Raw genomic sequence first — 12,083 nt, forward strand, 5'->3', positions numbered from 1 at the left:
TATAAAACTCACTTTATCCCTATCAAATACACTCTATCTACCTACCTACAGTAACGTGTATTCAGGTCAGCCACTTGCAACACTGTTGACATTTATCCCCTAGTGTTCAGTACAGTGACGTCACTGACGCTGGAAATTTTAAGACTATAAATATGGACTTGGGGATTTCCATAGGTTGTAGCTATACATATGTAATAGAGTTCATAAACAGGAACGTCACTCAAGCTGAGGCTATGAAAAGATAGTGGGATTTTCCAAAGGAATAACCCACAAGTTGGAGCTATAAATAGGTAGTGGGATTTCATATGAATTTCAGCTGATTATAGATACATAGATATTTATCGACGATCGTCACACAAGTTGATATTGTATGTAGTTACTAATTTTATCTATTTTATAGTGTGTGTGTGTGTGTGCGCGTATGTCTGCGCGCGTACGTTGTGTGTGTGTGTGTGTATGTATTGGTCTCTGTTTGTTCCTATAAAGCTCACTTTATCCCTATCAAATACACTCTACCTACCTACCTACAGTAGCGTGTATTCAGGTCAGCCACTTGCAACACTGTTGACATTTATCCCCTAGTGTTCAGTACAGTGACGTCACTGACGCTGGAAATTTTGAGACTATAAATATGGACTTGGGGATTTCCACATGTTGTAGCTATACATATGTATTACAGTTCATAAACAGGAACGTCACTCAAGCTGAGGCTATAAAAAGTTAGTGGGATTTTCCAAAGGAATAACCCACAAGTTGGAGCTATAAATAGATAGTGGGATTTCATATGAATTTCAGCTGATTATAGCTATAAATAGATACATGGGTGTTTATCCACGATCGTCACACAAGTTGATATTGTAAGTAGTTACTAATTTTATCCATTTTAGTCTAAACCATTGTAACTTACTTTTAGGGGATATGTTTATTTTCCTTTAAATTCTGGGACAATTTCGTCATTTTAGCGTTACCTTTAGTCACATCCATTTTGTCGTTGAGCATTTCCTTGATTATAGCTATTTATAGCATCATTACAATTATGCAAATTTTTGAACACCCCAGCAAGATTTCAGGTCTTGGTAATGCTTTATATATAAATCTCACGCTTGTACTAGTGTATGTATGTTTCTGTCTCTGTTGTGTTTGACCCTCTACCATCATTGTCCCTAGACAGTCCCACCATGTTCAATTCCCCTTGACGCTATACAGACCCAAAATGTTCAATTTCCAAATGTTAAATTCCCTTGAGGCTATATCCCCCAGGGGTTTCCGTAATATTAAATTTCCCATTGTCCCTAGACAGTCCCACGATCTATTCCCCATGTTAAATTCCCATTGTCCCTAGACAGACCCACACTATAGTCCCCTGTTCCATTCCCCTTGTCCCTAGACAAACCCAAACTCTATTCCCATGTTAAATTCCCATTGTCCCTAGACAAGCCCAAACTCTATTCCCATGTTCAATTCCCCTTGTCCCCAGACAGACCCAAACTCTATTCCCCATGTTCAATTCCCCTTGTCCCTAGACAAGCCCAAACTCTATTTCCCATGTTCAATTCCCCTTGTCCCTAGACAAACCCAAAATCTATTCCCATGTTAAATTCCCTTGTCCCTATAGTGACCCAGCAATTTTCCCCATGTTAAATTTACAATGTCCCTATAGTGACCCAGGGGGTGTTTTTAATGGTAAGTCCCATTGTCCCTATAGTGCCCCCCTTCACTACTCTCTGATTACCTCATCACTAAATAATCTAGATGTATTGGTATGTCGTAAAACACCAAACAAAACCAAATCAAACCAACCCAAAGCAAAGCGAAACAAAATCTCCATTCGAGTTTCATTTGAGTCTTTGGGAATCAATGATTAGAGTCTTTTGATGTGTCCATATATAATTTGAGAGGCATGATTTATTTAAATTATTCGTTGGAATGGTGTGTGTGTGTGTGATTAGGATTTTTAACGTAGCTTTAACAATTTTTCAGTCATATTGCTACGATGTCTGCAGTGTGGTAGTTTATAGTGATGTCAAGCACTGGGGCATCATGTAGTATGATGTCCTACCAAGTCATATTATGCTGACACCAGGCCGACCAGTCCTAACACTAACCTCTTAATGCTGAGCGTCTAGCGAGGCAGCTGTTAATACCATTTTTGTATGACTCGGCCGGGGTTCGAACCCACTATCTCCCGCTTCCGAGGTGGACGCATGGACACACCACGGTAGCTGACTCAGGCTGGTTTGATGGTAAGATTCGAATCCGCCCCCCCCCCCGTGTCTCTGTAGAGAGGCAGAAAAAAGGTTTTGTTTTATACCTGATTGTTTGCGGTCTACAATGAAGCAAACAAAACAATAAAGTATCTGTTTTTCTTTATTTATTTTATTTTATTTTTTTTATTATTTTCCCTGTATATAAAATACTTTTTTTTATTTACATGCAAGAAATATTAAAAAATATATGTAGTTGCAAACACCTCGTCGTTTATGAATGATTTATTTCCAACTGGTTAACCTTCAAAGTGATATTCTACGAAATAATACTCATGCAAATTATTATCCCCTATCCTCGTAAGCTTCTAAGAAAAGAAAAAAAGAAAAAAAAAAAAGAAAAGAAAAAAGGTCACGTTTGGAATCACTCAAAGTCAAAAATCACTAATAACTATTAGTTCCATGTCAACGTCCCGGACATTCTGACACGAAATAAAATTTGCTTTCAGGCCACGTTTGACACGAAATACGACTACACGTACAAACCTAATTTATCCGCATTTTTAAATATCCCAGGCACAATTAGGATAAGGCCGAAACAAACCGTGTACATACGTATAAAGGAGAATTTTATGCGTGAATGGAAGGTTGTAAATAATTCTAAAATTGATTCATAATAATAATAATAATAATAATAATAATAATAATAATGAATGGGAAAGAAAACGTTCTTTGAGTGCTATATTTGTACTTACTGAGCGAGAAGGAACAGCTGTACTTAGAAAACAGCAACGAAACGTTAAGTTAAATGATATTGCGTAGTGTGTGTGAGAGAGAGAGAGAGAGAGAGAGAGAGGGAGAGAGGGAGACTCAGTTTCTGATATACTGACTAAATCAAAACCATTTATATTGATATGAAAATCATTGAAGTTTTATCAAAATGCGAGAGTTCGTGACTGCAGCATTGTTTTTTCCTCAGAAAGTTTTGATTCAATTAAATTTCAATGACGAATTAAATTTCAATGACGTGTGCAAACCGAGCACAATTTTATAAAAGAAACGAAGAATCAAAACGGAATATACATTGTTAAGACAATTCTCATATCCAATGCCGACACTGACGTGCACAGAGAAATGGGTACAGCGGTTATAGCCCTGAAGACATTCGGTCACATGACAGATCCGCACGTTTTGCTTGCTTGTTTACGCTAAATTCTTTATTCAGGCCACATTCTAAAGTGTCATATAAGGTATCCTATAAAAAGGACAATATGTGGCATTAATTCCAGTTCTCTAAGTTCGCTATATGGTTAGGATGTGCAAAACAGGATCACGCCTATTTGGTGTATGTTGGAGATGTTACGTTGTTGTGGGATTTCTGATGCTCCACGGAGTCCACTCGCAAGACACTTATAATGAGGTAAGCGCTGTGCCTCTCTTCTAATATGTCCATGCATCTGTATGTGCGTCTGTATGTTTATATACGTACACGCATACAATGATCTCTAGATATTCACAAACACCCGTATCAATAGGTGTCATTCATACATACATACATACATACTGCTACAAGCTAGCGGTCTTTACTTGACCGAGCGGTGTCAAACCCTGGGCCCAATTCCCGCTAGAAGTCATAAGTTTACCCAAAATTTCCAAAGACTTCCTTACAACTTCAGTTGTAAAGTAAAAAGCCTGACGTGTCCATTCTATACATAAATTTTATTCTAATCAATACAAGACCACATATCTCACAACCTGCCAAATATCTATGCACCGCACATCTGCATACTTTCTCATCGTTAGGTTTCCGTACCGGCAGCAGTTCTCGCCGTATAAACTATGCAACTGTCCTTTAACGCAGGGAACTATTTTAACTACGCCACCTTGTACCAGTCAAACTATGGTTTCCAGGCACTTTTTGCCAGTATAACTGCATCACCTTTGCCACCATGGCGATATAAACGGTATTTACCGAGTCCGTTGTTACTGGCTCCATTGTGTGATTTACCGGTTTCTTACAGTAAATACTGCCATAGCAGTCACACCACCAATGTACACCACTAGATTTTAGTAGGGATTTTACTATTCATGGACACTCATTAGGTTTGGACCTGAATTGACGACTAGTCAATCAGGGCATCATGGAAACTCACTAACACTTTTCTCCGTGACGTATAATCCTAGTAACTGGCTTATTATTTCGGGCAAAGGAATATTTCTATTGCACCGAATTCCAATAATCAGACAAGTTATCACAAAAACCGATGAATTCCTTAAAACGGGGCTCTTTAACAAATGTACATACTCCAAATGTTTTATAATACATTCACACATACATACATACATACATACATACATACATACATACATACATACATACATACATGTATGTTAAAAAGGGATATATCAGAATTGGCGACAACGGGACTTTAACATGGAAATATCGGACTTGTATAGGGACACTAGACACTGGCAACAATGTTGCAAGTGGCTGACCTCAATCGGGCGGAACAGTGTGGCAAGGAGGATTGACTCAAATACGCGCTACTGTAGGGACAAATAGAGACATAGAGACATGGGGTTTACATATACAAACCATTTTTTATATGCAAAAGAGTTGTTTAGGCAAGAAAGTAAATCTTCTCGAGGCAATGGAGTGGCCCTGAAAAAAGTCTTTGAATTTCTTTTTTTGTCTTCTTTTTTTCTCTCATCCCTTCTACTTTTCCACCACCTTCTTAGTTTTGTCATCGCCGTTGTCTTTGTTTTCTTTCGATCCTTTTTCTCATTCTCCTCATACTCTTTCTTCCTCTTCTCATTCGCGTCCTCCAATTCTATCTTTTCGTTCCAAGCTCACATTTGGATTTAGTTTCTATATCTTAATTTTCCTCCTCTTTTTTCTTATCACCTCTCTTATCATCTCCTTCCCTTTCTTTCAATTATTTATCTCCATTTTGAGACGGTGTGGACTATAGGCACCATTCTCTATTGTCACTAGCATCTCTTCTACCATGCCTATGATATCCACTACTTCCTGAAACTTTCACATCTTCTCCAAATGTTTGATTGCCATTTTGTGTTCAATGTCGAATGACGCGAATGACTGCCTGATTGATTATTTGGATTTAAGAGGCGTTCGCACGGAGTGCATGTGCCTGTGGTCTATGTCCACACGGCGGACTGATAATTGTTCCGGAGAAAAGGAATTAGAGCCACATCCCCAGGCATTTATGTGCTCACAGAGCACTGCTAATTTAGCCATCAGGTCTTGGAACTAGGTGTCTCTAACGACCTGAGTGAAGGGCTTTCATGAGTGGGAATGGACCCAGTACACACACTCATGGTATCGAAAAGTTGGAATTCAGTTAGCTGTCTACTGCACTAGGTGTCAACCCAAGCAGTATGTAACGTCCGCTGCGATTGTGATTGGGATTGTGTTGTTGTTGTTTATTTAGTTCCGCAGTGTGTGTGTGTGTGTGTGTGTGTGTGTGTGTGTGTGTGTGTGTGTTTGAGAGAGCCTTTTGACCTGGCTTAGGTCACCTTATAGTCTTAAGATGGTAGGGACTTAAGAATTGTTTGTACTTATTTATATCTTACTACTCTTGTTGTCGTGTGTATCTGGGCTGATGGCGGGGTTTGCCACCTTCATAATATGTATACATAGTTATGAGAATATATGTGTTGTTTTTCTCAGACCATGATGGTTAGTATTGTGTTAGTTGCTTGTCTACATGCGGAAAAAAACAACAAACACACACACACACAACAACAAGCATGGGCGTGCGCTTCAGCTAGCAGTCTTACCTTACTGCTTTAGCCCTTCTATTCATTGTGATTATAATTACTTGTGGTTGTATATATATGTTGGCATGTTTGTTAATTTGTTTGAGGTACCTTATTATGTTCATGTATGTGGTATCGATGTTTTTGTTGCGTACCTTGTCCAAAAATTCAGGGTATATTGTAGGGGAATTAATTTTCTTTTGGTAATCTTGGAAGTCGACTCGTTGATTATGGTACATCTGGGACAGGTGTTGAATACGTGGTCCAGTGTTTCTGCAGCAGGGCAATGTGGACAGTTAGTAGTTTGGTTCAATTCCTGAGATATATGTGAGAAAGCCTGCCAGTAACTTCTCGTGGGTCGGTGGTTCTTTCCGGAGGTTTTCCCGCGTTCTTCCTCCACCATTAATACTGGCAACCATGTATAGCCTATCGTGTGCTGAAAATTGGCGTTAAACCCTACAACAACAACAACAACCTTCCTGAGATGTTTCCCAAAGCTGTTCCGGGGTAAAGTTTTCCTGTTTTGATCCTATTGATAATTCCACGATGTCCACGATTTCCAGGATTTTAGGTGTCTTGATTACCCTTCTGGCCTCTTTTAGCAGTTGGTATAAATGTTTACCCTTGTTGGAGCTGTCCCAGAGGTGCTGTCATTTCTTGTTCATTTTGATTCTTATCTGGCTATATATCTCATACACATAATTAAGTGTTTCTGTTACATTGTTCAGGAGATTGTATTTCGCCCTACGGTCAGCATTATCGTTGCTAATCAGACTGATGTGAGAAGGTTCCCATAGGAATTAAATAGTTTTTTTTCTTTCTTCGATCTCTCTTACGGATAACATAGTGTCTTCTAGCATATTTGCTCTACATTTTGACGTGCCAGTCTCTAAGGATTTGAGTACGCTTAGAGAGTCTGTTATAATGATGTACTGGCTGTGGTTTTGGGTCTTAATCCATTTGAGGGCTTCATTTATTGCCCAGAATTCTGCTGTGTAGATGGAGCAGCCATCCGGGAGTCTTGCACCAAATTCAAATTCAACTTGTTGTTGCGGTACCATTATTGCAGCATCAGTTCTGTTTAGTTCTTTCGATTTTAATCCGTTTGATTTTAAGAAATCCAGAGTAAGTTTCTTCGATGATTTTCTGAATTTCTCTTAGCATTTTTGGTGGGTATTGTAGTTTGGATCCTAAGTTCTGGGCAGACATGTTTTATTTTGGGCGTGCAGTTTTGCCAAGGGGTAGGATCTTTGATTTTGTATTGTTCTGCTTGAATTCCGGATAGTTGAAGTTCATCACAGAGTGTGTGTATCTCCTTACCTGCTGGGTGGTTTAGAGCTCGTGTTTGCCTGAACGGAATGTTGCACTTTTTAATCATCATTTTGGTTGGGTTGGTGTCTTGATATATTGAGTTTCTGGTAGAATATCTCAATATCTGCTCTTTTCGTCTAAGATGTAGCGGTAGATCTCCCGTCAGTATTTGTAGCTCCTCGAGTGAGATGTTAGGTAGAGACCCCGTACATAGTCTAAGTGCTTTATATTGTATGCTGTCCAGTTTCTTAAGCCGGTCCTTGTTTGGCGAGGCATACACCTGGCAAGCGTAGTCCAGTTTAGCCCTGATTAATGAATTGTAGAGCTTGAGCATAGTTTGTTGGTCAGCTGCCCACGATGTCCCATTGATATATTTAGGAGGTTGATGTCTTCTTGGCATTTTTTGAATAGGGTTGTTATATGCGTTTTCAAATTAAGTGGTTCGTTAAGTAGCATTCCCAAAACGTACGTTTCTTTTACAAATGGGATTGGTGTATTTTGGATGTAGAGTTTTAGGTATGTAGTAGGTTTCCTGTTTGTTGGAGAGAAAAGCATTCCTACTATTTTAGTATCAGATATTTTGAATCCATAGTTGTCTGCCCATTTGCCGATGGCGTATAGGCTTTGCTGTAGTTGCTTGATGTTGTTTTGGTTGTTGGGGTTGCCTGCCTTCCATATTCCACTATCGTCAGCAAATTGGGACAGTTCGACTAGTTTGTTGGTAATATTGTTGCCGAGGTTGTTGATCATGAGGTTGAACAGTGTTGGACTTATTACACTTCCCTGCGGAGTTCCGTTGTCCAGAGTGTAAGTCTTGGAGAGTGCATGGCCTACTCTGGTTTCGATTTGCCTTCCCGTTAGGAAGTTTGAGATCCAACGGTGCATTTTTCCTGTTATGCCGAATTGATTGAGTTTGGAAACGAGGCCTTTAGTCCAGACCATATCAAACGCGTTTTCGAAGCCTAGGAATACCGCAATTAAGTGCCTATCTTTTTTCGGGTTGGCATTGAAGGCAAGTTTAATGCTGGATTCTAGTCGAATTATCTGATCAATGATAGAGCGTTTGGTTCGAAATCCACTTTGATTTTTAGTAAGTAGGTGGTTTTGTTCCAGTTGGTGTTTTAGCCGGTTGTTGATAATTGTTTCCATGACTTTGCAGATGGTGTTAGTCAAGGAGATGGGTCTATATGATATGTTTTTGGGGTCTTTTCCTGGTTTAGGTATGACTATAACCACTGCTTGTTTCCATAATGTGGGTGTGTTTCCAGTGTGCCATATTAGGTTTATCATGTCAAGTATAATTCTTTGCATATTTATCGGGAGATATTAATAGATGTCGTAGCAGAGGTTGTCTTCACCTGGGGATGTGGGTTTTTTTTGTTAAGTAGTGCTTTTTCTCCATTCATTGACGTTGAATGGGTCATTTAGTGGTGAGTTATTGTTGGTTTGGTCCGTGAATATTCGAGGAAATTCTCCTTCGATTGCCTGTCTTTGCTTCATACATTTTTGGGTATGATTGTTATTACTGCTGGAATTGGCAGAATGGCGTGCCAGCTGTTCTGCTTTGTTCTGGTTGGTGTCGGTTCCTGATATTTTTGGTGATGTTGCCGGGACCTTCCCTTTCATGGCTTAACTTTTGCCCAGACTTCTTTAGAATTGGTATGATGGTTGAGTGTGGAGCAGTATGCTCGCCATGAATTAATTCTTGCTTCCTTTATTACTGTTCTTGTGTTGTTTTCTTTTTGCTTATGTATTATAAACTCCAAGTTTTAAAACAGTTGAGGGCTTTCTTTTTTCCTTGATGGCTGTGCGGCAATTGTCTGTCTACGATGGTAAACTTTTGTGGTTGGATTCCCCGATAGTTTTAGGTATACTGTTTTGTGCCGCTTCATTGATAATATTGATTTGGTTCGTTACTTTGAAGTTCTTCTAGTTGTATCTTGCTCAAGGCTTGTTGGAAGAGGTCCCACTTGGCTTGCTTTGTTTCCCATTTTTTATGGTTACTTGTTGCGTGTTTTTTGGACTTTGTATATTGTTATACATAGCGGGAAGTGGTCAGTGCCAAGTGGACTTTGTTGTAGCACTTCCCTGTCCGTGATAAGTGCGAGGTTAGGTGTTGCGAGTGTTAAATCAATAGGTGTCAGTTTTCCGTGGATGGGGGGTCTATTCTGGTGAGTGCCGGTATTTAATATTACAAGTTGATTCTCTCTGGCGTATTTTTCGATGCTTTTCCCTCTTGTGTCTATATGGTCACCACTCCATTCAGTGTGGTGTGCATTAAAGTCTCCACAAATTATGCTATTTATACCCTTACCTTGAATAGCACCGAGTAAGTTTGGGTGGGGTTTGTATTATTTCCTCCAGGGAAATATAGATAATATAAATATGTAAGTTTTTTTTGTCCCAATTTAATATTGATTGTTTGATATTCAATTAGGTTTCCATTTAAATTAATGTTAGTGTCTATCTCTACTGCATCTCTAATATCGTTGTGAACATATATGGCAAGTCCTCCTCCTTTTTTTTCGATTACTCATATGCTTAAGAAACTTTGTGTCAAAACCATTTATTTTGGGGATAGTCTTATTTTATCATTTAAGAGTGTTTCTTGTAAGCATAGTATTTTCAGTTTGCTGGTGGCTATGTTAATGGTTGATACTTGTTTTCCATGGTTTGGAATTAGGCCTCTGCAGTTCCATTGCCATATGATGAGTTTGTCTGCATACTCTTTGTCGTTATGTGTATTCATTGTTCAATGTTGTTATTTATTTGTTTAGTATGATTTTTAATAAGATACAGGGACGTATGGAATTTTTATTTGTCCTTGGGCAAGATTTTTGTCTAGTAGTTGTAGGAGTAAGAGGATGAAGTCTTGATTTTTAATTTGATTGTGATGCGTGTTCTGTTGTATACCCTCCAGCAGGTCATTGAAATATTGGGTTATTAAGGCGGGATCGATATAGTCCTGTGTTGTGGTACTTACCTCTTTTGCCTCTTCTCCAGCACTAGGGGTGGTATTTTCCTTGTTTATGTGTTGACTACGTGCTGGTTCTTGTATGTTTTGTTTGGGTGTAGTATCCGTTGTCTTTGTATTGTCTAATTTTTGTTGGTCATTCCTCTTGGTTGTGGGTGACTGAGGTTGACTGTGCGTAGCGCGATCCATGAGAGGTAGTTGCTGTTGTTGGTGTAGGGCTCCCTTCACTTATTTGTGTCACTGCTTGTGTTGGGTTGTTGTTCTTGGTCAGTTTTTTGGCTAGGTTACAGGAGATTTGCCCGTCTTCCATGATTTGTATGATTTGTATCTCCTGTGTTGTGTAGTGGCACTCCATAGAGTATGGTGTGTGTGTGTGTCAAGTGAAAGACAAAAGCTGCATTTTACATCTCTTAAGCGCGGACGCGAAGGAAAACATCCCCTCTTACCAACTACCCATATCACCTATTAAACATCCAAAGTAATGAGAGTGCTAATCTAAAATAAATATTTGTATTAAATAACACGCTATACCAAACTTTCTGTGTTAAGTGATTACTTTTTTGGTATTTTTTAAATAAAAAAAAAAAAAAAAAAAACGTACACGCACGCATCAAACACAAATACATACACCAACAAACGTACAAGCAAGCATACAAACACTATTACAAGCACAAACATACGCGCATGCATACAAAAACACATACATACATACAAACGTACGTATGCATACATAGACACACATACATACTATCACATCAGTATAGGAGTTAGTTTTTAAAATCGCACTACTCCAGTCGCACAAATTGGCAACTTGAATAGTTTATTTTTGAGAGATCTGGTTAGCCCTGAGAAGGGCTATTCTTTTAGAACTCTAAATGCACTTGGCTAATGGTGACATCTTCCAGGCCGAGCACCACAGACACATGAGCGGCTCCAGTCCTGCTCCAAATTTATGCGCATAGTTGGGAGCGCAGAGGCCTCATCATCCCCGTTTTCCCTCTCAAGTATATTTAAGACTTCTCTCTGTCTTCTTCTATTCCACATCCGTGGATGATGAGGTCTCCTTCTCTCCTGCGGACCCTGTCTTCCCAGCTTCTTCTACCAGTTTTCTGTCTGTGGAACTACAGGTCTCGGTACTGATGGTAATGGCTGTGGTAGTCGTTAGGGTGCTGGTAGTGGCTGTGGTGCTTTTACTGGCCGTCGAGGTGTCCTCACCTCAGGCATAACCTAACACAGAGGCATTATCATGAGGTGAGGCATGATTCTTTCTTCCTTCTCTTTCTCCTTTTTTATCTGCTTCTCTTTCTCTTCTGTCCTGGGTTTTTCCTGTATCGTCTCCATGGCAAGCGCGTCCAGGAGGCACCTGGCATACTCCAGGTACATTTGGAGTTCTATCAATTTTGAAATTCTACTGATCTTCTTTGCAGTTGATACGTCAACGATGGGTAGCCAGACTGATACGATACGATAATAAATTTAGGTCGCCTGCGCAGATAGTGCTTTCGAGACCGGTTAAGTCTTGAAGGTCAGGATTCTTAATTAGTCGGGTCTGTGGGTGTGGTGCCACCACAGCCCCGTTTTAATGTACAATGTCGCACTCCTTAATTTTGAGATTTCGGACATGTCTAGGCGAGGCGAAGAGGAAAGGGACCCCTGTGACGCTGTGAGCCATTGGATGCTGGTACGCCCTGGAACGCTGACACTCGTACGATCAAATTTTCGTCCATTTTTACTATTGGACACTTACTTTCCCAATAATGTGTGAGCCACCTATGCAAGTTTCCAAATTTTTGAGTTGTATAATTTTCTTTATT

At 39.6% G+C, this 12,083-nt stretch overlaps 1 protein-coding gene across 2 annotated transcripts in view; it reads left to right on the forward strand.

Moving 5' to 3' along the window:
• Nucleotides 1-3,444: 3,444 nt before the first annotated feature.
• Nucleotides 3,445-12,083, forward strand: part of LOC149803949 (inter-alpha-trypsin inhibitor heavy chain H3-like) — a 115,370-nt gene continuing 106,731 nt past the window's right edge. Inside the window, exon 1 of one of the 2 annotated variants that reach the window (XM_089953768.1) lies at nucleotides 3,445-3,624. In XM_089953768.1, coding sequence (XP_089809894.1) covers nucleotides 3,511-3,624 — 114 coding nt within the window. In that variant the 5' untranslated portion in view covers nucleotides 3,445-3,510. The remainder of the gene's footprint in view (nucleotides 3,625-12,083) is intronic. The other variant, XM_089953767.1, reaches the window with a different exon arrangement.

Source organism: Sinohyriopsis cumingii, chromosome 3 (genome assembly GCF_028554795.1).
Source record: "Sinohyriopsis cumingii isolate HCF-2022 chromosome 3, ASM2855479v2, whole genome shotgun sequence".
Taxonomy (NCBI): Eukaryota; Metazoa; Mollusca; class Bivalvia; order Unionida; family Unionidae; genus Sinohyriopsis; species Sinohyriopsis cumingii.